Here is a 27234-nt window from a genome sequence, read left to right as displayed (position 1 = left end):
TAGACGGGGCGGGGGGGGGGCTGCGTGATGAGAGACAATGGGCCGTGACGTCCGGGCGATCGTTGGTTTGGCTGTGGTGGACGTGGGAAGCGCGAGTGATGAGTGTGCAACGCTGCCGCCTGTATGTGTGCCGTGTGTCGTGTGTGTGTGTCATGCGTATTGTGTGTTGTTGGGGTACCTCGTGTGTGTCCGAGTCGTGCGAGCGTGGGTACGTGCGCATTGCGTGTTCCACTCCTGATTTGTGCACTTCATCGTTGGCGTTGTGCTGCGTGTGCTCTGCGCATTTGTGAGATGTCTGTTCATCGCACAGGGACATGTCACTGCTCGTTTGCATTGTCTGTCGTGCGTTGTGCTGCTGCTGGTGGTTGATGATGGTGGCTGATGGTGGTTGACGGTGGGTGGTTGGTGGTTCTTGGTGGTGGCTGCCACCTCACGCCGCTCTCGACGTAAAGATGCCTTCCTCCTCCTCCTCCTGTCTCGTCTCCCGCCTCCTCCTCTGTCTCTGTCTGTCCCCGTCTCTGTGCGTCTGTCCCCAGTGCTGTCTCTCTGATGGCTTGCGTTGTGGCCTGCCCCCGCTTTCGCTCGAGGTACAGTGACACACGGGCACGCGCCGGCCCCTCACCTTTGACCCCGCCGCCTCCTGAGAGGCCCCCCCCCCCTCTGGGGTGGGGGGGCGACGGGATCACGTGACGCTGCTTTCCCATGATGCACTGGTGCCTCATGGAGCTTGGTTATTGTTCCCTTTTAAACGGAGCGGTTGGCCCAGAGGATCATGGGAAAAGTATCGCCTCCTCGGCTTAGTCATTTGCCCAGTGGTGCGATTGACCTTTGACCCCATCCAGGCATCTCCATTCAGCAGCACAGACGCTCTGGAAAGAGACTCTGTGATGCTGAAACACCATCACCATCACAAACACCATCACAATCACAAACACCATCACAAACACCATCACCACATCTGCTGTGACCGCAATCACCACCACCACTTTTGTCATCACAATCACAACCATCACTAACCCATCAGCACCGTCGCCACCACCACCGCCAAGATTGCCCATCACCGCTGTCACTGCCCATCGCAATCCCATCACGGTCATCATCACCGTCGCTCACGGTCACTGCCATCGCCGTCACCGCCATGGCTCCCCATCGGCGACCGTCGCCGCCATCTGTGGTGCGGTGGCCTCGATGTCGGCGGTTCGAATCCGCCGAGCCGTCCCGTCGCGGTGGGACTCTGCGGTGTGGCGCGTTATAACCGCGTGGCGACGTTAAAGATCCCCTCCCCCGACCTAGGGAGGAGGCCCAGGGCCTGCTCAGATAAATATTTAATTATTTAATTGCCACCGCTCCCCGCATGCGCCTTCAGCCGCCGCAGCCATCGCCACGTGCGCCATGGCCACGCGTGTGACATCGCCACACGTGTGACATCGCTACGTGTGCCATCACCCCGTGGTGCCATCGCTACGTGTGCCATCGCCACGCAGTGCACCATCGCCACACGGTGCCATCGCCACGTGGTGCCATGGCCACGTGTGTGCCGTCGCCCCGTGTGCCATCGCTACGCGTGTGCCATCGCCGCGTGTGCCATCGCCACGCTTGTGCCATCGCTACGTGTGCCATGGCCACGTGGTGCCATCGCTACGTGTGCCATCGCCAGGCGGTGCCATCACCGCCGCCGCTTCCACCCGTAGGCACAGAGCCCATCAGACCAAGGCTGCTCGCTCACATTCGTCCGGTCGGAGAGCGAGACGCCGTTGTTGACATCACAGCAGTGGATAGACCACGGTGATGATGACGACAGCAGCAGCATGCAGTAGAGATGCATGCTGGGAATTACAGAGATGGAGACACGTGTGTGTGTGTACGTTGAACTTTTAATCGTAGCCCCGGGCTGTCGGGAGCGGTGAGCCCCGGGGGGCTTGGGCCGGGCGCGTGGCCAGCCCAAGGGCCTTCTGCTGCTGCTGCTGTCGTCCAAGCTCTGTGGTCCTCTACATGGACTCCTCGACTTACGAACTAGTACAGTTCCAGAGGCCTGTTCGTAGGTCGATTTGTTTGCGAGTACAACTTTACTGCTGTCGATTCCAAACGTGTTGTACGGCATGTACACTAAACACGGAGAATGGCTTAAAAGTTGTGTAATCTCCTGTTGATCTAGATGCCACTGGTTCTTCATGTTCTGTAGATGCCACTGGTTCTTCACGTTCTGTAGATGCCACTGGTTCTTCACGTTCTGCAGATGTAGATGCCACTGGTTCTTCACGTTCTGCAGATGTAGATGCTACTGGTTCTTCACGTTCTGCAGATGTAGATGCCACTGGTTCTTCACGTTCTGCAGATGTAGATGCCACTGGTTCACGTTCTGCAGATGTAGATGCCACTGGTTCTTCACGTTCTGCAGATGTAGATACCACTGATTCTTCACGTTCTGCAGATGTAGATTCCACTGGTTCTTCACGTTCTGCAGATGTAGATGCCACTAGTTCTTCACGTTATGTAGATGTAGATGCCGCTGGTTCTTCACGTTCTGTAGATGTAGATGCCACTGGTTCTTCACGTTCTGTAGATGTAGATGCCGCTGGTTCTTCACGTTCTGCAGATGTAGATGCTACTGGTTCTTCACGTTCTGCAGATGTAGATGCCACTGGTTCTTCACGTTCTTCAGATATAGATGCCACTGGTTCTTCACGTTCTGCAGATGTAGATGCCACTGGTTCACGTTCTGCAGATGTAGATGCCACTGGTTCTTCACGTTCTGCAGATGTAGATACCACTGATTCTTCACGTTCTGCAGATGTAGATTCCACTGGTTCTTCACGTTCTGCAGATGTAGATGCCACTAGTTCTTCACGTTATGTAGATGTAGATGCCGCTGGTTCTTCACGTTCTGTAGATGTAGATGCCGCTGGTTCTTCACATTCTGCAGATGTAGATGCCACTGGTTCTTCACGTTCTGCAGATGTAGATGCCACTGGTTCTTCACGTTCTGTAGATGTAGATGCCACTGGTTCTTCACGTTCTGCAGATGTAGATGCCACTGGTTCTTCACGTTCTGCAGATGTAGATGCCACTGGTTCTTCACGTTCTGTAGATGTAGATGCCACTGGTTCTTCACGTTCTGTAGATGTAGATGCCACTGGTTCTTCACGTTCTGCAGATGTAGATGCCACTGGTTCTTCACGTTCTGTAGATGTAGATGCCACTGGTTCTTCACGTTCTGCAGATGTAGATGCCACTGGTTCTTCACGTTCTGCAGATGTAGATGCCACTGGTTCTTCACGTTCTGCAGATGTAGATGCCACTGGTTCTTCACGTTCTGCAGATGTAGATGCCACTGGTTCTTCACGTTCTGCAGATGTAGATGCCACTGGTTCTTCACGTTCTGCAGATGTAGATGCCACTGGTTCTTCACGTTCTGCAGATGTAGATGCCACTGGTTCTTCACGTTCTGCAGATGTAGATGCCACTGGTTCTTCACGTTCTGCAGATGTAGATGCCACTGGTTCTTCACGTTCTGTAGATGTAGATGCCACTGGTTCTTCACGTTCTGCAGATGTAGATGCCACTGGTTCTTCACGTTCTGCAGATGTAGATGCCACCACCGCCATCTATTGCGCCGGTGGTTGAACTTACGACTCTCTGTCCGAGCAGGCAAACTGGACAGGTTTTGTTCGTATCTCGGAAAGTTTGTAAGTCGAATGTTGGTAAGCAGAGGCGTCTCTGTATTGGGATGTGTTTGTCCAGCTCCATGGCCACGGATGGAGAGAGAAATAAACCAAACAGACCTCTCCACACACACACGTGTGTGAGCAGAGGTGACTCAATCCCTGTAGAGATGTGGAATCCATCCCACTTGCTGTACTGCCACACCCTGGCCATGAGGCGGGAGATGGGGGGACCTCGCGAACCCCCCCGGGCGGATTTGGGAATTTCACACGATGTGTTTGTGACCCGCCAACCCCTTGATGCCTCCTCAAGTGCTTCGTGGCCGGCCCACGTGCGGGGGGAGCGGTGGCGCAGCAGTTAGCGCACTGCTCTGCAAAACCCGCCAACCCCCTCACTTGGTTCCCGGCCAGCGATGGTGACGATTATCCGAACCGGTCCAGAGCCTCGTCTAGGTCGTCTCGGTCTTAAATGAGTACCTTGTGTGGTTTGTAAACACCAGCACTGGGGGAGACAAAGGCGGCCAGCTAAATCACTCCTTCGTAGGTGGGTGAGTATGATGTGGTCTGACGAGTGGGTGATGGCGAGTGTGATGTGGTCTGGTGGGTTTGTGGGTCAGCAGAAAGGCACCACTGCTGCCCACACGCCCAGTGTGCATGTCACATGACCAACGCATTGCATGTTGGGCACCGTCGGCACGCAAAGCATGATGGGGGTCGTGCCTTCCTGCTGGCTGTGGGCAGATGCACACAACCCTCCGCACTGTGACCCTCGACTTAACCTGGAACTCGCACTGATGGTCCCTGCATATTCTGTGTCTGCTCTGTATGTCTGCTCTGTCTCTGGTCCGTCTCAGCCATGCTTGGTCCGAGCACCTGATCTGATTGGACAACTTCTTGTAACTCTTCCCCCCCTCCGCTCTCTCTCGTCCTCCTCCCCGTGCTCACGTTGTGGTGTGTCCGGTGTGCGGCGTTGTGGCGTGTGTGGTGTGCGCGGTGTGATGTGTGTGGTGTGGCGTGTGCGGTGTGTGCGGTGCAGCGGTGTAGGGTTCGCTCGGAGCCGCAGTCTGGACGGTAAGACACCGCCGCCCCCCCCCACCCCCCATCGCGACCCCCCACTAACCGCTGCCCCCCCCCTCTTCATCCAGCTGAGATCATCGATGATGCATCTGCCACTAAACTACCGCCCCCCCCCGTGACCCCCTGACCCCGCACCCTGGTGCACCCAACTTAACAGCCTGCGCTTCCCATCGTGGCGTGCGTGTGCACAGGGTGTGCATGTGGGGGTGTGTGGGTAGTGTGACGTCCGCTTGTGGTGTTTGGGTGCCTGTGAAGTGTGCGTGTTTATCCTGCGCGTGTGTGTGGTGTGCGTGTAGTGCATGCGTGCGTAGTTCAGTGCGGTGGTGGGCATGTACTAACCCCCCCTAACTCCAGCCCCTGTAGACTCCCCAGCAGGTCGGCACGAAGGCCCCCCTCCCGCCATGTCCATCGCCTCTGCTTGATAACCGTTCTGCTGATAACCGCTGCTGATAACCAGTACTGACAACCGCTCCACTTGTCTCTACCGCGGGGCTCCCTCCACCGTACGGCAGAGCCTCTCAACTCCACAGTTTTAAAACCGACAACAACAAACTTGGCATCGCGCTAGAAATGCAGTTTTTTTGGGACCCAAGGGGACCCCCCCTCCCATGGCAGCCGTCCCCGTGCGGCACAACAAGTTGTACGCGGCACACCGGTCCGGCCTGCAAGCGAGCGAGCGTCGGTCTGCCCGGCGGTAGGGTTGTAATCCCACAGAGACCGAGAAAGTTCTTGTTTACGGGGGCGTATTTGTCCTGGTTACTCTGCGCCCCGCGGCGTTGACCAGGGCGGCCCGCTGGGTCGAATCGCGAATCCACGCAACTCCGCACTGATGACGGAGTTGCGGAGATTTTGAGTTGAGAGCGAGCTGTGGGTGCCTCGGCAGCATGCACCAGGAGGCACCGGCAGAGGCCACCGGCGCGCTGCAGGGGCCTTGCGCCGACACGTACGTTACGAAACCCTCTCCCGTTCTAAGATGTCTTCCGAGTTGCAGGGTGGTGGGTGGGGGGGGGGCATCCCCTTGAATCCCGGAATGCGTTTTAATTCGAGGGGCGCGGCAATAGCAGCGGCGCCGCCGTTTTTAAAGAGGTCGTTACTCATCTTCTTGGTTCTTTCGGTAAAGTCACGTAGAAGGGAAGTAATAAAATAATAAAAATAAAACATAATAAAATAATTCTCACGACGTTTCGGCCACAACGCAAGCAGCCGTCCTCAGGCGAAGAATGAAAAAGGTCGTTACTCGCCGTGGAGAACCGTAGCGACACGACCACCGCCACTCTACCGTGGCTGGCACCAACACTGTGCCATGCGCCCTCCCCCCGTGGCTTTGTACTCACGAATTGGAAATGGGTTAGACGTCGTCACGGAGGCCGGTTTTGACCCTGCATGCCATCTGCCGGTGCGCTCTCCGCCCGCACGTTGCTGCGCGTGCGCGACTCCACATCTGCGTGGTGCGTCAGTCGATGTCCTTGCACGTCTCCCCGTGTGTCTGCGTACGTATGTACGTGTGTCTCTGTCTGTGTGTCCGAGTGTCCACCTGGGTGCCTGTGCGCCGTCTGTGCGTGTCCAGGCCCCGCGACGGAGCCGCCTCCGCTCCCGACGAGCGACCCTCCGGCGGAGGAGGATGAGAGCACCGCTCTGTAGCGCTCTCCGCGACCCCACGACCTTCAGCAGCAGCAGCGCCCGCTCCCTTTCACCCCCACGACCCCGGCAAAGCCCGCAACGGGCCCACCTCGCCCGGTGACCCTGGCCGCCTGCGGGCGACCTCCAACCCCCCCCCCCCCCCCCCCCATCGTCGTTATTACTCCAGATTTTGTCGCCCAGTGGCGGCCGAGACAGCAGCAGCAGCATTAACTCTTGTTTACACTCACCCCGCCCGTCCGCCCACGTGCAAGGCTCTCCGCGCGCCGTTGCGAGTGTTGTACGTTGTTGTGGCTGAGCGCCATTCAAAGCAATTAATCGTCGGGGTGGAGAGAGGGGGAGGGGGGGTGGTGACTAATTGGTGGTAAGGTGGCAAAGGCAAGAGGGGGGGGGGGGGCCAGGGGGTCTGGGCGGCTCTTTAACGATCGTTTAAGACAAGACGAGATGAGTGCACTAACCAGACACACAAACCCAATAATGGACGCGGCTTGGTGATTCTTCAAGCTGATTTGGTCATTTTCTTGCTCTCCGCTGTGTGATCTTGACACATTCGCGGTTGTATTTTTATTTTCCCCTTCCAATTGCCGCAAAAAAAAAAAAACTTGATTTTAAAAGATGATGATAATCATCATTATACGTCAGTACGGGATGAGGCGCGTCTCCGTGCGAGTTGCGGTGACCGCTGGTGTGGGTGTTGTTCCTTGTTGGTGCGTTGCTGTACACGTGGAGTGCGGTGTACTGTGGGGCGCTGCAGTGGCGAGATGTTAACTACCTCGCCTGGTATACAGGAGGTCGTGGGTTCCATCCCGACCCCTTGACGCCTGCTGTATATTCGGAGTTTTGCATGTCCTCCCTGTGGTCGCGTGGATTTTCTCCGGGTTCCCGCCCCCCCCCACTCCACATTTAGAATCTATTCGTCGCGCGTTTCGGGTATTTGGCCGCTTGTAAATTTCCGCGTGACGACGAAGTCAACTTCGTTGAGCAGCCGTCATCCGTGACGGACGCGTCGCTTCTGAAGAAGAGTCACGTGGGCTCAGTGGGCGGGGGCGGCCTGACCCGGTGAGATAAACAATTAGTTTTAGTCTCGTACGTTTCTACAGGTGACTGGTACAGCTGCGCGGCCGTGTGCAGGGTGTGTAATCGCGGTACGAGCGCGTGGCGCGGATGATTTGTGTAGGTGCACGGTACGGGTGATTGTCTCCCCCCCCCTCCTCGCATTTGTGATGGTGAGGTTGTCCCACACTGGATGTTGTAACGGCGTAAAGAGAATGTAACCGGGCGTGTCGGTACCACTCATCGCATCACCGCCATTGCACCACCAACACGACCACTGCACCACCACCATTACACCACAACCATCGCTCAATCCTAATAAATAAAACCACCATCTGCATTACAGCCATCACAACGCTCATCCACGCTGCCATTGCGTATTCGTAACACGACCAACGTCTCCGTGACAACAACCGTCACTGTAACTCGCAAAACTCATCCCACTCTTGCGCTGCACGATCCTAATCAACACAACCACCAACACGAGTTGGCATTGCACGCACGACCCCAATTAATGCAACCACCACAACCACCACAACACTCATCCAGGCTTAATCAACACAACCACTGTCCTCTCAGTGTAGCTGCCTTCAGTGTAGAGGCACGCGCATCATCACCCCCACTGCCTTTTAATTTTTGTTTTTATATAGAATTTTACATTTTTATTGAGGATGTTTTAAGTTTTTATAACAAGAGTTCATTATGATCACAGATGGCAATGTACTGACACTCCTCCCACCTCCTTTCACCCCCCCCCCCAACTCCTGGAGCCAGTAGATGGCCTGTACCACCCCTGAGGCGGGCGGGGTGCATGCGGGTTTATGATTGTGGCTTCTCCCCCCCCCCTTGTGATGTTGAATGGAACAGTCCGTGGCTCAAGCTTGAGTGCAGGATGCCTAGGGTGGTGGTGGTGGGGGGGGAAACTGTAAATAGAGAATCTATTGAATATCTCCCGTCCCAGAGAGCACCCCCCCCCCTCTCCTCTGCGCGTGTACAGAAGGTACGGCCCCCCCCCCTCACCCACCTCTGGCACCCCGAGGTTGGGAGGGCTGGGGGGGGAGGGCTGCATGATGTGAGGATGACGGGCGACCTGTCAAAATAAAAGTCCCGTGCGATTGGAGGAAACCGATGGGTTGCTTGGCCAAGCCTCTGTGTGTGTGTGTGTGTGGGCTGTTTCGTGTCGTCCGGGCCTTACCTGGGGGCCTCTCCGCGTTGAGCCTCTTACTGCACTAGGAACGCGGCCACACGAGTTCGATTCCCACTCACGGCCAACCTCCAATCGAAGTCGCGCCGCCCGCTTTCCCCATCACCGCGGCGACGCCGGTTCCTCTCCCCCGATGGAGACCGTCGCCACGCCAACGGCGTCCTTCGCCACAGAAACCGTCCACTCTTCTCCGATACTGTCCGTCACCATGGCGACGCACTCTTCGCCGACTTCGGTCCTGTCCGCCGTCACCACGGAGATGACCTGCTGCTTGGCAACGCCGACCGTCTCCTCAATGGTCCGGTCGGTTACCGCGGCGACTTGCTCCAGTCCCGTGCCGTCCATCGTCATGGCAATGGCCTGCTGCTCCTCCGCGCCCGTCTCATTCTGCACGGTCACCAAGATGATGGTGCCACCGCCGTCACCGGACACAACCGGTGGCGTCCCAGCACCATCCCTAGCCATGGCAACCTCCTGGGCAGGCGGGAGGGACGCACACAGCCTGGATCAGCGCGCGTGTGTGTGTACGTGTGTGTACGTGTGTGTGTGCGTGGGTGTGTGTACGTGTGTGTACGCGTGTGTGTACGTGTGTGTGTGTACGTGTGTGTGTGTACGTGTGTGTGTACGTGTGTGTACGTGTGTGTGTACGTGTGCGTACGTAGATACACGGGGAGCGGTGACGCAGCAGTTAGCGCTGCGCTCCGAACCCGGCAGCCCGAGTTTGATTCTTGCTCACGGCCAACACCGGTGACGATTATCCAAATCGGTCCTGGGCCTCCTGTAGGTCAACTCAGCCTCAAATGAGTACCTGGTGTGGTTTGTAAACACCCCCACCCCCCTTATGTTATTGTGCCGGCCTTCACAGGTGCTCGCTAACAGCACTTGCCCCAACAGTCTGCTGAAGGCTACACGGGGGATCTTTGTCTTTGTACATACAGGGGGTTAGCGAGCCGCGCGCCGAACCCGGCGTGCCGAGTTTGATTCCCGCTCACGGCCACGAACGCCGTTGACGATTAGCCGGTCCTGGTGCCTCCCTGTAGGTCGACTCGGCCTCAAAACGAGCACCTGCTGCGGTGCGCGTCGTAAACGTCACAACCGGGGAGACAAAGGCGGCCGTGCGTGGTGCACCGTGCCGGCCCATCGACACGGCCCGTTACAACTCGGGGGGCGTCTTTGCCGTGGGGGTACCGTGTTGTGGGGGTCGTCGGGGTCGTCGTTGGGTGCCGGGCCGTGTGGGGGCGGGGGGGGCCCCGGCTCCCCCCCCGCGTCTGCCGCCTCGCCGACCCCGACGTTGTGCAGGATGAAGCGGTGGTGCCCGCCGCTGCCCCGGCTCTCCCTCACGATGTGCTGCACCATCTGCACCAGCTCCGCTGGTACCTCCTGGGGGGCGGGAGGGGGCGGTGAGCAGGGGGCGGTGGGGCCAGCGTGGTGCTGTGGTGGTGAGGCTGAGGCTGTGGTGGTGAGGGTGGTGGTGGTGGTGAAGGCTGTGGTGGTGGTGGTGAGGCTCTGGTGGTGGTGGTGGTGAGGCTGTGGTGGTGGTGGTGGTGAGGCTCTGGTGGTGGTGGTGGTGAGGCTGTGGTGGTGAAGGCTGTGGTGGTGGTGAAGGCTGTGGTGGTGGTGAGGCTGTGGTGGTGGTGAGCCTGTGGTGGTGGTGAAGAAGGCTGTGGTGGTGAGGCTGTGGTGGTGGTGGTGGTGGTGAAGGCTGTGGTGGTGGTGCTGTGGTGGTGGTGGTGAAGGCTGTGGTGGTGGTGCTGTGGTGGTGAAGGCTGTGGTGGTGAGGCTCTGGTGGTGGTGAGGCTGTGGTGGTGGTGAAGCTGTGGTGGTGGTGGTGAAGGCTGTGGTGGTGGTGGTGAAGGCTGTGGTGGTGAAGGCTGTGGTGGTGATGAGCCTGTGGTGGTGGTGAATGAAGGCTGTGGTGGTGATGAGCCTGTGGTGGTGGTGGTGGTGACGAGGCTGGGAAAGTGTCTCTCACCATCCTCTGCATGAAGCTGGGGCTGTGCTCCCTCTCCTCCGCCTGCCCTGCCTGCGTGACAGCACGGGGTCGGGGTCAGGGTCGGGGTCAAGTCGGGGTCAGGGTAGGGGTTAGGCACACACGCGTGCGTGTACGGTACATTAGTACGCGTGGCGCAGTGGTCATCGCACTGCGCTAAGAACCCGGCGACCCGAGTTCAAATCTCGCTCACAAACATCTGAACTGGCCCCAGGTCTCCCCTAAGCGGGCGCCTGGTGCGGTATGCAAACATCAGCACTGGGGAGACAAAGGCGGCCGGGCAGGGTGCTAGCTAGTGTGTGTGTGTGACTCACGTGTGTGTGTGACGCACGTGTGTGTGTGACGCGCACGTGTATGATGTACTCCTGCATGTGTGTGTGACGCACGTGTGTGTGTGACGCACGTGTGTGTGTGTGTGTGACGCACGTGTGTGTGTGACGCACGTGTGTGTGTGACGCACGTGTGTGTGTGTGTGACGCACGTGTGTGTGTGACGCACGTGTGTGTGTGTGTGTGTGACGCACGTGTGTGTGTGTGTGTGTGACGCACGTGTGTGTGTGACGCACGTGTGTGTGTGTGTGAAGCACGTGTGTGTGTGTGACGCACGTGTGTGTGTGTGACGCACGTGTGTGTGTGTGTGACGCACGTGTGTGTGTGACGCACGTGTGTGTGTGTGACGCACGTGTGTGTGTGTGACGCACGTGTGTGTGTGTGTGACGCACGTGAATGATGTACTCCTGCGTGTCGGCCACCACGGAGGAGAACTCCACCAGCACGGCCGTGGGGTCCTCGCCCAGCAGCGGGTCGCCCCCCTCCGTCGCCTCCGTCGCCTCCGTGGGGGGGCCCAGCGGGAGGGGGGGGGCCCTGCAGGGGGCGCCATGGGGAGGGGCACTGGGGCCCAGAGAGCAACCGCCTGGGGGAGAGGGTCAATCAGCTGGGTTCAACACCATCGTCGTCGTCGTCATAACCATCGTCATCATCACCGTCATCAACATCCTCGTCATCATCATGAACACCATCATCATCATCGCCCAGAGAGCAACTGCCTAGGGGAGAGGGTCAATCAGCTGGGTTCAACACCATCGTCGTCGTCGTCATAACCACCGTCATAACATACTCTAAACTAAGAGTATGAATCCTTGCAGTCATGAAAGCTTCAAATCCATCGTCATATCCACCGTCATAACCATCGTCGTCATCGTCATCAACATCCTCGTCATCATCATCAACACCATCATCATCATCTTATTAGTGATCATCATCACCAGCATCCCTCATCATTATCAAAATCATCATAACTGTCACCATCAGTAGTGGGTAGGTGCGTGAGTGGGTCGGTGGGTGGATGCGTAGTCGAGTTTTGTGTCGGCGCGTGAATGGGGGTGTGTGGTTGAGTTGTGGGTCGGTGTGCGAGTGGAAGGGTGATTGAGTTGTGGGCGAGTGAGTTGTGGGAAGGTGGGTGAGTGGGTGGGTTGAGTTGTGGGTGGATGGGTGAGTGGGTGGCTGGGTGAGTGGGTGGGTGAGTGGGTAGATGGGTGAGTGGGTGGATGGGTGGGTGGATGGGTGAGTGGGTGGGTGGATGGGTGAGTGGGTGGGTGGGTGGGTGAGTGGGTGGGTGGGTGAGTGGGTGAGTGGGTGGGTGGGTGAGTGAGTGGGTGAGTGGGTGAGTGGGGGTGGATGGGTGAGTGGGTGGATGGGTGAGTGGGTGAGTGGGTGGCTGGGTGAGCCGTGAGTGAGCCAGTGGCTGGGTGAGCCGTGAGTGAGCCAGTGGGTGGCTGGGTGAGCCGTGAGTGAGCCAGTGGCTGGGTGAGCCGTGAGTGAGCCAGTGGCTGGGTGAGCCGTGAGTGAGCCAGTGGGTGGCTGGGTGAGCCGTGAGTGAGCCAGTGGCTGGGTGAGCCATGAGTGAGCCAGTGGGTGGGTGAGCCGTGAGTGAGCCAGTGGGTGGGTGAGCCGTGAGTGAGCCAGTGGGTGGCTGGGTGAGCCGTGAGTGAGCCAGTGGCTGGGTGAGCTGTGAGTGAGCCAGTGGCTGGGTGAGCCGTGAGTGAGCCAGTGGGTGGGTGAGCCGTGAGTGAGCCAGTGAGTGGCTGGGTGAGCCGTGAGTGAGCCAGTGGCTGGGTGAGCCGTGAGTGAGCCAGTGGGTGGCTGGGTGAGCCGTGAGCCAGTGGCTGGGTGAGCCGTGAGTGAGCCAGTGGCTGGGTGAGCCGTGAGTGAGCCAGTGGCTGGGTGAGCTGTGAGTAAGCCAGTGGGTGGCTGGGTGAGCCGTGAGTGAGCCAGTGGCTGGGTGAGCCGTGAGTGAGCCAGTGGATGGGTGAGTTGTGAGTGAGCCAGTGGCTGGGTGAGCCGTGAGTGAGCCAGTGGCTGGGTGAGCCGCGAGTGAGCCAGTGGATGGCTGGGTGAGCCGCGAGTGAGCCAGTGGGTGGCTGGGTGAGCCGCGAGTGAGCCAGTGGCTGGGTGAGCCGTGAGTGAGCCAGTGGATGGGTGAGCTGTGAGTGAGCCAGTGGCTGGGCGAGCCGTGAGTGACCCAGTGGCTGGGTGAGCCGCGAGTGAGCCAGTGGCTGGGTGAGCTGTGAGTGAGCCAGTGGGTGGCTGGGTGAGCCGTGAGTGAGCCAGTGGCTCGGTGAGCCGTGAGTGAGCCAGTGGGTGGGTGAGTGAGCCGTGAGTGAGCCAGTGGCTGGGTGAGCCGTTAGTGAGCCAGTGGCTGGGTGAGCTGTGAGTGAGCCAGTGGCTGGGTGAGCCGTGAGTGAGCCAGTGGCTGGGTGAGCCGTGAGTGAGCCAGTGGCTGGGTGAGCCGTGAGTGAGCCAGTGGCTGGGTGAGCCGCGAGTGAGCCAGTGGCTGGGTGAGCCGTGAGTGAGCCAGTGGCTGGGTGAGCCGCGAGTGAGCCAGTGGGTGGCTGGGTGAGCCGCGAGTGAGCCAGTGGGTGGCTGGGTGAGCCGTGAGTGAGCCAGTGGCTGGGTGAGCCGTGAGTGAGCCAGTCAGTGGCTGGGTGAGCCGTGAGTGAGCCAGTGGGTGGCTGGGTGAGCCGTGAGTGAGCCAGTGGGTGGCTGGGTGAGCCGTGAATGAGCCAGTGGCTGGGTGAGCCGTGAGTGTGCCAGTGGGTGGGTGAGCCGTGAGTGAGCCAGTGGGTGGCTGGGTGAGCCGTGAGTGAGCCAGTGGCTGGGTGAGCCGTGAGTGAGCCAGTGGGTGGGTGAGCCGTGAGTGAGCCAGTGGGTGGCTGGGTGAGCCGTGAGTGAGCCAGTGGGTGGGTGAGCCGTGAGTGAGCCAGTGGGTGGGTGAGCCGTGAGTGAGCCAGTGGGTGGCTGGGTGAGCCGTGAGTGAGCCAGTGGGTGGGTGAGCCGTGAGTGAGCCAGTGGGTGGCTGGGTGAGCCGTGAGTGAGCCAGTGGTGGATGGCTTCTGCTTTTGGTTGGCGCCGAGTTCCCCGGGTCCCCACCTTTGGCACGCAGGTGCCGGTTGAGGGTGCCGTGCTCGGCGAAGGAGCGGGAGCAGCGCGGGCACGGGAAGGGCCGCTCGCCCGTGTGCTGGCGGCGGTGGCGCACCAGCGAGGCGCGCTCGCGGAAGCGCGCGGGGCAGTCGGGGCACGCGTGCGGCTTCACCTGGCCGTGCGTGCGCTCGTGCACCTGCAGGGCGTGCTGCAGGTGCACGGGCGAGGGGCGATGGGGCGAGGGGGGAGGAGAGAGGGGGAGTCACGTGGGGGGCGTCGCACACGCGCGGGCGGTGGTCGCGATGTCACGTGGGGTCACGCAGCGTCACGGGGAGGGGGGCACCATCGTACACGTCACGTGGGAGGGGGGGTTACACGTGGGGGGGGGGGTGCACGGGGTACGCAGTGCCGCTACCACGCAACAACAACAACAACCGCCATTCGACGCTTGTGCCAGGCCACCACGCACACACCATCTCACACACACACACGCCGACCACACCACGGCGCCACGGTGTCACCCACACGCACACAGCACCACACACAGGGCGTCATGCGGGGCGTCACCATTGCCACAACCACCGCCGAGGGTGTCCCACGTGGGTGCCACTACCGCTCGCTCCACCGTGCGCCGCACACGTCACCCTCCCCTCCATCCCTACGTCTCCCTCCCCTTGCCCCTCCCTCCATTTCCATCTTCCCAAGTTTCTTTAAACTCGCCCCCCCCCTCGCCCCCCCCCTCGCCCCCCCCCTCGCCCCCCCCCCTCGCCCCCCCCCCTCGCCCCCCCCCTCGCCCCCCCCCTCGCCCCCCCCCTCGCCCCCCCCCCTCGCCCCCCCCCCTCGCCCCCCCCCCTCGCCCCCCCCCCTCGCCCCCCCCCCTCGCCCCCCCCCCTCGCCCCCCCCCCTCGCCCCCCCCATCGCCTCCCCCTCACCTCCCTCGTTCCACTTCCCTCCACCTCCCCGTACCTTCCCCCCCTCCACTTCTCTCCCTTCCATCCACCTCCCTCCAGCTCCCTGCCCTTCCTCGCTCCACCTCCCCCCACCCCCCTCCCCACCTTGGTCTTGAAGTTCTTGCCGCAGGCGGCGCAGGGGAAGGGGCGCGACTCGGAGTGGGCGCGCATGTGGTCGCGCACGTGCGCCACGCACTTGTACAGCTTGCCGCACTCGCCGCAGCGGTAGCGCCGCTCCCCGCCGTGGGCCGCCAGGTGCTTGCGCAGCACGGACACCGTTACGAACGACTTGCCGCACACGGTGCACACGTTGGGGCTGGCCTCGGCGCGCTGGGCCGCTGGCGCACCGGCGAGGGAGGGAGGGAGGGGGCGGGCGAGAACGGGCGAGCGTGAGCGCCAACGCAGCAAGTCGGCACAGTGTGGGGGGGGTACAGCAGCTGGTGGTGCAGCTGCCGGTCATCTCATTCAGCCAACCCACGGCACCTGCAGGGTCTGTCCCTTGACCTCCTGCCAGCAGCGAGCCTTCGACACTTCGCGTGGCCTCAAAGTGCACCTGGCTTGGCACAGGCGCCGTGGTGACGTCACCGTCACTTAGTGGCGAATGGTGGGTATTGGTATTTGGGAGTGCATGCATGTTGTGCGTATGTGTGGTGTGTATGTAGTGTGTGGTGCGTGTGAGGCGCGTGTGCGTAGTTGTGCACAGTGTGGTAAGCATGTGTGTGGGGAGTGGTGGTGTAGCGGTTAGCGCGCTGCGCTACAAGCCTGCCGATTCCCACTAACGGCCAACACCAGTGACGATTATTTATCTGGATTCAGCCTCAAATGAGTACCTAGTGTGGTGTGTAAACATCGCCACTGGGTACCGTGCCAGCGTTCATAGGTCCTCGCTAACAGCACTTGCCCAAACAGTCTTTTAAGGCTACACGGGGGATCTTTGTCTTTGTGTGTGCGCGTGGCTGGATGCACCTCTGTGTCCGTGGATGTGCATCTGGAGGTAGCGGTGCCCGCGGAAGCGCTTGTGGCAGTAGGGGCACGGCTCGGTGTGCCGGGGCAGCCGCCCGGCACCGTCACCGCCCCCACCCTGCGCTCGCCACACGCATGGCACACGGAGGGGCGAGTGAGCGCACGCACGCATGTGAGTGTGTGTGAGTGTGTGAGTGAGCGGGTGGTAGGGTTTGTTAGTGGCAGAGTGCGAGAGTGTATGCAGGGTGTGTGAGCGGATGAGTGGGCGTGTTAGTGGCATGGTGTGCGAGTGAGTGTGCGACAGGGTGTGTTAGTGGCAGGGTGTGTGAGTGTGTGGGTGACAGGACGTGCGAGTGGCATGGTGTGTGTGTGGGTGACGGGGCAGTGTTAATAGCATGGTGTGTGAGTGGGTGGTAGGGTGTGTGTGTGGGTGACGGGGCGTGTTAGTGGCATGGTGTGTGAGTGTGTGGTAGGGTGTGTGTGTGGGTGACGGGGCATGAGTGGCATGGTGTGCGAGTGGGCGGTTAGGCGAGTGGCTGTGAGCAGCTGACCGGGTGCTTTGCACACCCGCTGCCGGCACTGCCGCACTACTTGCCGAGTTCAAATCGCCGCTCTCCTCTTCCCGTTGCCGCACCTCCTCCTCCGCGGACCCCACGACGTCGGCAGGCGTCTGCGTCTCCATTGGTCGAGCCTCCGGAGCGAGCTCCGCCCCTTCCTCTGGCTCCGCCCCCTCCCGAGGCCCCGCCCCCTCGTTTCCGGCCAAATCTTCCGTTTCGATTGGCCGAGCAGAGCCCGGCAGACTGGGCGCCGCCCTCGCCTCCTGGATGCCAGAGTTCTTCATTGCTCGGCCAATCAGGTTGGGCTCCTCTGGACGATGCTGACCAATCGTGGCGTCCGCAGCGGCAGAGCCGCCCTGGCCGATGGAAGAGCTGCCCTCCTTGTCATCGCCACAGCCGCTGTCTCCCTACAGACGAGGGGACAGGCGGAGGCGACGTCTCTCATCATCGGGCATCATAATCACACACACACACACACACTGTGCCATCATACACACACACATAATATAATTACACACACTACATCCACACTATAACAACAGCCGCCATTCTCCACTTAGTGGCGGTGATGTCACCACGGCGCCAGTGCCAGGCGAGGTGCACTTTGAGGCCACGTGAAGTGGCGAAGGCTCGCGGCTGGCAAGAGGTCACGGGACTAACACAGCAGATGCCACGGGTTGACTGAGATGACAGATGCACCAGCTGTGCCCCCAACTGTGCCAACTTGCTGCATTTTAGCCGCCCGGCGCTCCACTCGTTGTTGTGAGCGTCGCTCCTCTGCCCTCCACTGTTATTGGAAGGCGACTGCCCAGGAGCATCCTAAATGAGCCTTCTCGACAGAGGCCGATCTTGACACATCCTCCTTTACCGCATCAGTACATCTTTTTTCTAGCCCGTCATGCGCATTTAGCCCCCTCTATCTGGCCAAACAGAAGCTGCTTGAGCATACGGTGACTGGCATGCAGGCTACATGACCCAGCCAATGCGGCCTTGCCCGCCAGAGATCTTTCAAGGATTTGTGAGCTCCTCACACAATCCAGTCTGGTTAAATCCAGGATGGACTGCAAGCAGGCCAGCCTGAATGTTTCCAACTCGTGGAGGTGTTCCATTAGAGGGGTCCACGTTTCCTTATGACCAGCTCTGGTTTGACAGCAGAGGTCTGACTGCCGAATCAATCGGGCGGCATTATCTTTCCAGCGGCTGCGTAACGCTGTGTGGAAGCTACCTGTTCTGAAGCTTCGGGAGTTCTCGGCCACAGTCATGCCCTCCTTTCTCTATGCTTGTGAAACACAGTATATACACACTACACACACACTACATTATACTGGTAGGAACCTCCTGGTTACACCAGCCCACAGGGGATTATTGTGTCCGTCGTGCAGGGAGGGGCTGGGTGGGGAGGGAGGGGCTGGGTGGGGAGGGGCTGGGTGGGGCTGGGTGGGGAGGGGAGGGTGGGGAGGGTGGGGAGGGTGGGGCTGGGTGGGGAGGGTGGGGCTGGGAGGGGGATGGGAGGGGTGGGGCTGGGTGGGGAGGGGCTGGTCACCCCGTGGTGCCCTTATAAAACTCAACGTTTAACCTACTCACGCCAGCTTGTGCCCGCCCCCACAGTCGGGCATATTTGCGGAATACACCACGCCGCCGTTGACCCTGGCCATTGACCGTGCAACCCAACGTTCCTACCAGCTCCCTCCGCAGCATGAATGTGTTCAGTCATGACCATGCAGTGCATGATCATGACGACGATGAAGGGACACCTGCAGTATTAACCAGGGCGGGCCAGCCGGACCACACGCGCCGCCCCACACGCGCCGCCCCACACGCGCCGCCCCACACGCGCCGCCCCACACGCGCCGCCCCACACGCTCCGCCCCACACGCTCCACTCCACACGCGTCGCCCCACACGCGCCGCCCCACACGCGCCGCCCCACACGCTCCACTCCACACGCTCCGCCCCACACGCTCCGCCCCACACGCGCCGCCCCACACGCGCCGCCCCACACGCGCCGCCCCACACGCGCCGCCCCACACGCGCCGCCCCACACGCGCCGCCCCACACGCGCCGCCCCACACGCGCCGCCCCACACGCACCGCCCCACACGCGCCGCCCCACACGCTCCACTCCACACGCGTCACTCGGGTGGCGACCCCTCCCTACCTTCTCGCCGTGCGCCACCGGGGTTATCAGCAAGACGTAGGTGTCGCCAGCGCTACCCACGGCGCCAGTGCTCGCTACAGCGCCAGCGCTCTCCGTGTCGCCAGCGCTCGCCACGTCGCCAGCGCTCCCCACGGCGGCATCGGTGCCAGTGGCGCCGGACTCCGGCATCTCCGCGGCTTTCTCGGCTGCCAGCGGGCAAACGGGAGACGGTGGGAAGGGTGGGTGAGCAGGGTGGGTGAGCAGGGTGGGTGAGCAGGGCGGGCGAGTGTATCGCAAGCGTACTTGAGTGGGTGGGCGAGTAGATGGGTGGGTTAGTGAGGGGGTGGGTGGGTGAGTGTCGAGCGAGCGGGCGAGTGTTGAGCGGATGAGTGGGTTAGCGAGTGGGTGAGCGAGCGAGCAAGCGGATGGGTGGGTGAGCGAGTGGGTGAGCGAGTGGGTGAGCGAGCGATCAAGCGGATGGGTGGGTGAGCGAGTGGGTAAGCGAGCGAGCAAGCGGATGGGTGGGTGAGCGAGTGGGTGAGCGAGTGGGTGAGTGAGCGAGCAAGCGGATGGGTGGGTGAGCGAGTGGGTGAGCGAGTGGGTGAGTGAGCGAGCAAGCGGATGGGTGGGTGAGCGAGTGGGTGAGCGAGTGGGTGAGTGAGCGAGCAAGCGGATGGGTGGGTGAGCGAGTGGGTGAGCGAGTGGGTGAGCGAGTGGGTGAGTGAGCGAGCAAGCGGATGGGTGGGTGAGCGAGTGGGTGAGCGAGTGGGTGAGCGAGCGAGCAAGCGGATGGGTGGGTGAGCGAGTGGGTGAGCAAGTGGGTGAGCGAGTGAGCGGATGCGTGGGTGTACGCGCCTGCCTGCCCGCTTGCTCCTCCTCACCCTGGGCTGCGGTGTGCGCAGGCCGGCAGGCGGCCCTGGCCTGCGCCCCGGTGTACACGGCCCGGTCCGTGCACGGCGTGAGAGACTTGAGGTGGCGGCTGAGCGCGCCCGACTCCCGGAACCCCTGCCCGCACTCCTTGCACACGTACGGACGCTCGCCTGGCACGACAAACGTGGAGACAAAGATCCCCCGTGTAGTCCCTCGTGGGGTGCTGGGGCAAGTGCTGTTATTAGAGAATATTGTGTATTTGTTATTTATTTTACCGGGTAAGGCCCACGGAGTTATATTTTTTTGAGAAGCGACCCAAATATCACAAATGATTGCTTAACGAAGTGGCTTATCACGTGGAAATGTATCGCCATTCCCCATCAAGTGGCGGTGACATCACCACGGCACTTCGAGGCCACGTGAAGTGTCGAAGGCTCGCTGCTGGCAGCAGGAGGTCACTGGACAGACCCAGCAGGTGCCATGGGTTGACAGACTGAGATGACTGGCAGATGCACTGTGCCCTCTGCTGTGCCAACTTTCTGAGTTTTAGCCACCCGGCGCTCCGCTCGTTGTTGTGAGCGTCGCTTCTCCGCCCTCTGTTGTTGCTGGAGCGTGACTGCCTACGAACTGCCCAGCAGCAGCAGCGTCCTTCACGAACCTCCTCCACAGAGGCCGATCTTGACACAGCTGGTACCGGTCATTGACAAGTCCACTCAGCTACACATACTCCCATACCGCATCAGCTCCATCTCTTCTCGACACCGCGCTGCTCCCGTTTAGCCCGCTCTATCCGGCCAAACAGAAGCTGATTCTAGATATGAAGCTTTCGTAACTGCAAGGATTCATACTCTTAGGTTTTTTCGGTAAAGTCACGTAGGTAAAAAATGTTTTATAATAATAATAAATAATAGAAATAAAATAATAAATCACGACGTTTCGGAGGCAACACAAGCTTCCGTCTTCAGGTGGAACCGTCACAGCACGATTGCTGTATCAAGTGACTTTACCGAAAAAACCTCAGAGTATGAAACAGAAGCTGCTTGGGCATGCGGTGGGCTGGGTATGCGGGCTACACGAGATGACAGCACCACCACCAAAACCACCACCGCCCCCCCCCCCACCGCTCCCCGGCACTGGCGTACCGGTGTGGCGCCGCGCGTGCCGGACCAGCGAGCCCTTGGTGTGGAACTGCGTGGCGCAGACGGTGCAGCGGAATTGCTTGCTGGAGCTGTGAGTCACCATGTGGGCCTTCAGGATGACGGCCTGCGGATGAGAGCAGCAGCGTGTACGTGCGCGCGTGTGTGGGCTCGTGAGTGTTATGGGGAGCGGTAGTGTAAGCGTCATGAGACCTGCTTTGACATTATCATAACGGTAGTGTAAGCGGTAAGCGCTGTGCTACGAACCCGCCGATCCGAGTTAAGATTCCTGCTCGCCCGACCGCCCGCTCGACCGCCCGACCAACCCCACGATTGCTCGCCTGTCCACGCGCCCGACTGCCTGCCTGCCCGCTTGCCCGACTGCCTGCCTGCCCGCTTACCCGACTGCCCACCCGCCCGCCTCTCACCGTCTTGAACTGCTTGGGGCACAGGCTGCACACAAAGGGGGCGCCGTCGCGCGCGGCCAGCCTGGGTCCGGGGCTCGCCAGGGAGCCGAGCGGCGCCGGCCCCAGCCCCGGTGGGGCGGTGGCGGCCCCCGAGTCGGGCGGACGCAGGTCGCCGGGCGGGGAGGCGCGGGCCCTCCTGCGCGTCGCCCGCGGCACGGCGACGATGTCTCCGGCTCCGTCGACGTCAACGTCGCCGCTCGCGGGCGGTGCGACGCTGCCTGGCGTGACGCACGCGTGACATTCACACGCGCGCGGTTCAATACACGCAGACGCCCGTATACAGCAACAAAGGTCAACAAAGGTCAACAAAGATCCCCCATGTAGCCTGTTGGGGCAAGTGCTGTTAGCGAGTAGCAGCAACTATGCAAGCCGGCACAGCACACGAGGGGGTAGGTGGCCAGTACCGCACCCGGCCGCCTTTGTCTCCCCAGTGCTGATGTTTACACATCGCACCAGGTACTCATTTGAGGCTGAATCAACCTAGGGGAGGCCCAGGACCGGTTCAGATAATCATCACTGGTCTTGGCCGTGAGCGGGAATCGATCTCGGGTCACCGGGTTCGTAGTGCAGCGTGCTGACCACTACAATACCGCTATATGCAATCACACATAGACGTACAGATACACTTACACAGTCACGCACATAGATACATGTACACACAGTCATAAAACAATAAACACACACACATGGACAACCTCACACACGCAATCTTGCATGCCTAGGAACTGGAGAATATCCTTCTAAAGACTTCACCATTGTCTGCGTCTCCACATCACCCACATCACTAACATTTTCCTCTAAATTAGTCTCAGCACACATCACCATCACCACCTCTATCATTCTCATCACTCTCATCATTCATTTTATCACCCACAATCCACATCACAAATATCATCATCCACATCATCACTCGCCTCCTCATCACCCACATTATCATCATCACCATGACCCACCTACTCATCACCCCAGACCATCACCCACATAATCCACGTCCTGATCACCCACACCATAACCCACCTCCTAAATTCCCACACCATCACTTACAAAATCATCATCACCATCACCCACCAACTCATCACCAATATCATCCCCCACACCATCCCCACCCCGCCCTGCTGCTTGCCCGCAGCACGACCTGCCCACCTTCGTTGGCGGAGGGCTGCAGTAGCGGAGCACCAGCTGGCGCCCGCGAGCACGCCTGCTGCAGCCGGTGCTGGATGAACGCCTCCAGGCTGTTGAACTCCTCCTGGCAGCGCCCGCACTTGTGCACATCGTCGTCTGTTCCCCACCCACGCAGAGCCACGGGGCATGCACGGGGAGTGGACCCGTGGGGAGAGGGGAGAGAGGGGGGCAGGGAGAGGGGGGCAGGGAGAGGGGGGCAGGGAGAGGGGGGCAGGGAGAGGGGGGCAGGGAGAGGGGGGCAGGGAGAGGGGGGCAGGGAGAGGGGGGCAGGGAGATGGGGGCAGGGAGAGGGGGGCAGGGAGATGGGGGCAGGGAGAGGGGGGCAGGGAGAGGGGAAGGTGGGGAGAGGGGGAGAGATGGGAGAGGTGAGGGGGGCGGGGAGAGTTAGTGGGGGGTCCACTGAGCTGAGTAGCTCTCTTTCAGAAGCGACCTGGCCACAAATGACGGCTGGATTTAGCGGCTTATCATCACGTGGGCATTAGTAGCTAATAGCATCCAAATACTTTAAACCCACGTGGTTAAAGATGTGGGGGGGAAAACCGGAGACGGGGGGGTCTGCTTGCCAGTTCCACTCCAATTGGTTCCCTAACGGGGGGGGGGGGGGGGGTGTCCGACCCATCCCTCCGCTGATTGGACGGCCTTTGAACTTTGGCCCGCGGGCGTTTGAACAAAACTCCTCCACCTCACCGCGCTCCACCGCAGTGAGCGCCCGCGGGCAGGTGACCACGGTGGCCATGAGATGTTAACTACCTCGCCTGGTATGCAGGAGGTCGTGGGTTCGATCACGACCATGACGCCTGCTGCTGCTGTACATTTGGAGTTTGCGTGGAGAATTCCAGCGGCCGCCCTGCTTATTTCTGCGGGTGGCATAACCATAATAATGATGGTGATAATGACGATAAAACACGACGTTATTAGCAACAGCAGCCCCATTCATTGTGTGTCCGTGGCACGGGAGGCCTCCAATTTTACCAAACGCACAAATTACTCAATTTGGGATGATACATCTGCGGGGAAAAAGCGCTTTATAGCTCATCGGATTCCTCCAGTGTAAATATTCAGATGTTGACGTGGCGATACCAATCGTCCCCCAGGCTGGTAGGATAATTAATGCCCCAGGTCTCGATGCCAAACGAGACTACTCAAGTCTCAAGACACCCTCTCGAGCTCACAGGGGCCGTCCATAAATGACGTCACGCACCTGGGGGGCTGTCAGACATTCGTGACGATGTGTGACGATGGGGGGGGTTGAGAAATGTAACGTCACATCAAAATGCGCAACTTTAAATAAATGTAGACAACACGTTCTATTTAATTAAATTGACTTTCTAATAAATGTTTCCTCCTACAACATCAGAGTGCAGCGCCACATTAAATACGCACCACAATGACAATAGTTTAAAGCGATTTGAAACATGTTTTTTTTTGGGGGGGGGCAGAGCTTTGTGACGTCATATGTGGGGGGGGTCTGACTTTTTGTGACGCCGTGTGACGAAGGGGGGGGGGGGGTCAAAAATCGTCCAAAATCGCGTGACGTCATTTATGGACGGCCCCGCACGTGGGCTAAACAAATCGACTTCACCGTTTGACCGTCACTCTCAGCGGCTGCGGGACCTCCGTTGCAAAACGTCGCCGTACCACAGTCACCCATTAGCCCGCGTTTGTCCACCATCACATCATCATCATCGATCCTCACATTTCCACCTCGGAATTCAGTCACAAGTCAGCCGACTGTACGTCAGCGAATGGCATGCTGTGTCGGTGAATGGCATTTTATGTCAGTGAGTGACATGGTGAGTCAGTGAGTGACTTAGTGTGTCGGTGACCGGGTGTCGGTGAGTGACATTCAGTGTGTGATTACTCTTAGGTTATTTCGGTAAAGTCACGTAGGTAAAATTAAGTAATAAAAATAGAAATAATAGAAATAAAATAAAAAATCACGACGTTTCAGAGGCAACACAAGTCTCCATCATCAGGTGGGACTGTCACAGCTAGATTTACTGTATACAGTATTATTTTATTTCTATTATTATTTATATTATTTTTATTATGTATTTCTACCCACGTGACTTTACCGAAAAAATCTAAGAGTATGAATCCTTGCAGTCACGAAAGCTTCTAATCTAGAAGTGTGTGATTATGCAAGTGAGCGACTTGGTGTGTCAGTGAGTGACATGGAGTGTGTGATTGTGTCAGTGAGTGGCATGGTGTGTGATTGTCTGTGAGTGACTTAGTGAGTCAGTGACACGGTGTGTCAGTGTGTGAGTGAGTGTGTGATTGTGTCAGGGAGTACATGGTGTGTCAGTGAGTGTCAGTGAGTGTGTGATTGTGTCAGTGAGTGTGTGATTGTGTCAGTGAGTGTGTGATTGTGTCAGTGATTGTGTGATTGTGAGTGAGTGTGTGATTGTGTCTGTGAGTGACATTGGTGTGTGATTGTGTGAGTGTGTGATTGTGTGAGTGTGTGATTGTGAGTGAGTGATTGTGTCAGTGAGTGACATTGAGTTGGTGATTGTGTGAGTGTGTGATTGTGAGTGTGTGATTGTGTCAGTGAGTGTGTGATTGTGTCAGTGAGTGACATTGGTGTGTGATTGTGTGAGTGTGTGATTGTGTCAGTGAGTGACATTGAGTTGGTGATTGTGTGAGTGTGTGATTGTAAGTGAGTGTGTAATTGTGTGAGTGAGTGACATTGGTGTGTGATTGTGTGATTGTGAGTGTGTGATTGTGTCAGTGAGTGACATTGAGTTGGTGATTGTGTGAGTGTGTGATTGTGAGTGAGTGTGTAATTGTGACAGTGAGTGACATTGGTGTGTGATTGTGTGATTGTGTCAGTGAGTGACATTGGTGTGTGATTGTGTGAGTGTGTGATTGTGAGTGTGTGATTGTGTCAGTGAGTGACATTGAGTTGGTGATTGTGTGAGTGTGTGATTGTGAGTGAGTGTGTGATTGTGTCAGTGAGTGACATTGGTGTGTGATTGTGTGTGTGATTGTGAGTGTGTGATTGTGTCAGTGAGTGACATTGGTGTGTGATTGTGTGAGTGTGTGATTGTGTGAGTGTGTGATTGTGAGTGAGTGTGTGATTGTGTCAGTGAGTGACATTGGTGTGTGATTGTGTGTGTGATTGTGTCAGTGAGTGACATTGGTGTGTGATTGTGTGAGTGTGTGATTGTGAGTGAGTGTGTGATTGTGTCAGTGAGTGACATTGAGTGTGTGATTGTGTGAGTGTGTGATTGTGTCAGTGAGTGACATTGGTGTGTGATTGTGTGAGTGTGTGATTGTGAGTGTGTGATTGTGTCAGTGAGTGACATTGAGTGTGTGATTGTGTGAGTGAGTCACATTGCCAGTGAGTGACATGGCGTGTCAGTGAATAACAAATGACGCGAGCGAGTGACACGGCGTGCCAGTGATCGTGGGCGACGTTTCAGACACCCACCAGCCCCCCGCTCGCCTCGACCCGAGTAACCCAGAATCTTGATTTAGACTGCAGGAGCAATCCGATGAGTTACAAAGCTCTTTCACAACCGATGCCCAGTCGGGGCACGGGGGTGAGAACGTTACACCAACAATGCAAAAAGATTTCGATTTAAAGTTTTCGTGACTGCAGGGATTCATCTTCTTGGTTCTTTCGGTAAAGTCACGTAGAATGGAAATAATAAACTAAAAAAAATACAACATAATTCAATAAATTCTCACGACGTTTCGGCCACAACGCAAGCAGCCGTCCTCAGGTGGAGAACAGGTCTGTCGGAAAGACAGCGTCTGTATGTTTTATTTTATTATTTTATTATTTCCATTCTACGTGACTTTACCGAAAGAACCAAGAAGATGAATGCAAAAAGAGTTGAGGAAAATAGTAGTAATAGGTTTTTACCCTTTCAACTGGTACAAAAACTGACACCTTTATACAAGGCATCATGTTTGCAATAACCACAACACGAGCAGTCAAAATGCAAACAAAAATAAACTATGATAATGATATGCACTGTCCTTGACTGCTTGTGTTGTGGTTATTGCAAACATGATGCCTCGTATAAAGGTGTCAGTTTTTGTACCAGTCGAAAGGGTAAAAACCTATTACTATATTTTGCCACTGGTAAAGGAGATGTCTCATAGTTGAGGAAAAATGTTAAACACAAAATAAACTCCTCCACACCCTCACGGCGTAGGCGCCGCAGGCACCTCAAAGCCCGCGGGGCTGCCTAGGCGAGCCGAGGCTTGACGAGTCGCTCGCGGAAAAACAACAACAAAAAACCACCCCGCGTCTCCCCCCGGGATCCCCACCACCACCACCACCGAGACACCGCTTCGCCTACCCTCCTCGTGGAGGGCTCCGCCTCCTCCGTCGAACGCCGCCGCCGCGTCGCTCATCTCTGAGGCGACCCGCGAAGGGGCCTGCTGAGGCCTGCTGAGGCCTCCCGCCAGACGAAGCCTCGGCCTCCTCCTTGGTGACAACCGCTCGCGGCCCCGTGATTGGCTCCCGTCGGACGAGACCACGCCCACCGGCGGCGAATCGGACCAATCGGCGCCTTTCCCGCGAAAACCACCAGAATCCGCGATAAATTAATAATAAATTATGTTAATGTCGAAGGGAGCCAATCAGCTTCGAGGGGCGGGGCCTAACACGGGGGCTTTTTCGATGCACAAATCAGTTTCAGTTTTTTTCAATTTTCATGTATTTGGTGTCGCCCTGTGAGCCATTCGGCTCTTGATGCGGGTGCAACCGCAACAAACAAAAACATGATCAGTCGTCTCTTGACATCCTGATCATCATGGTGCGATCCACGAATCGTCTCATGAGATCCTGATCATCGATCAATGCCACCATCATCCACCCACCAACCAATGCCGCCGCCACCTACCAATCAATTTCATCACCACCCACCAATCGATGCCACCACCACCCACCAATCGATGCCATCACCACCCACCAATCG

At 58.4% G+C, this 27234-nt stretch overlaps 2 protein-coding genes across 7 annotated transcripts in view; one reads left to right on the top strand and one right to left on the bottom strand.

Annotated features, from left to right (window-relative positions):
* The window catches only part of LOC133358668 (rho GTPase-activating protein 44-like), a 68581-nt gene extending 60051 nt beyond the window's left edge, over positions 1-8530 (top strand). For 3 of the 6 annotated variants that reach the window (XM_061577079.1, XM_061577082.1, XM_061577083.1), the window contains one exon: positions 6307-8530. In XM_061577079.1, the coding sequence (XP_061433063.1) occupies positions 6307-6380 (74 nt within the window). In that variant the 3' untranslated portion in view covers positions 6381-8530. Of the gene's footprint in view, positions 1-536; positions 3280-4698; positions 4734-6306 lie in introns of those variants that run through there. The other 3 variants (XR_009757109.1, XM_061577081.1, XM_061577080.1) reach the window with 3 other exon arrangements.
* LOC133358661 (transcription factor E4F1-like) lies at positions 7449-26802 on the bottom strand. The gene is made up of 14 exons (XM_061577069.1): positions 26614-26802; positions 22265-22399; positions 21083-21339; positions 20661-20781; positions 19530-19688; positions 18670-18854; positions 16552-16920; positions 15960-16074; positions 15099-15331; positions 14053-14251; positions 11346-11536; positions 10607-10657; positions 9823-10014; positions 7449-9108 (listed from the first exon to the last, which is right to left on the bottom strand). Exons 1-14 carry the CDS (start codon positions 26666-26668, stop codon positions 8737-8739), a joined length of 2634 nt encoding a protein of 877 aa, XP_061433053.1. The 5' UTR covers positions 26669-26802; the 3' UTR covers positions 7449-8736.
* Positions 26803-27234: the final 432 nt, after the last annotated feature.

The sequence above is a fragment of the Lethenteron reissneri genome, chromosome 63 (assembly GCF_015708825.2).
Source record: "Lethenteron reissneri isolate LAM-NWPU_2019-01 chromosome 63, ASM1570882v1, whole genome shotgun sequence".
Lineage (NCBI taxonomy): Eukaryota > Metazoa > Chordata > Hyperoartia > Petromyzontiformes > Petromyzontidae > Lethenteron > Lethenteron reissneri.
Note: the sequence above shows the minus strand (reverse complement) of the source record. Positions and strands in the feature narration are given on the sequence as shown.

Excerpts from the sequence above, each read along its gene's own strand:
- LOC133358661 (XM_061577069.1), bottom strand. The coding sequence starts at position 26,668 with ATGAGCGACGCGGCGGCGGCGTTCGACGGAGGAGGCGGAGCCCTCCAC. Across the intron at positions 19,689-20,660 it reads GCACGCGCGGCGCCACACCG|GCGAGCGTCCGTACGTGTGC; the intron begins GTACGCCAGTGC and ends TTGTCGTGCCAG. Across the intron at positions 10,015-10,606 it reads CCAGCTTCATGCAGAGGATG|GAGGTACCAGCGGAGCTGGT; the intron begins GTGAGAGACACT and ends CCCGCCCCCCAG.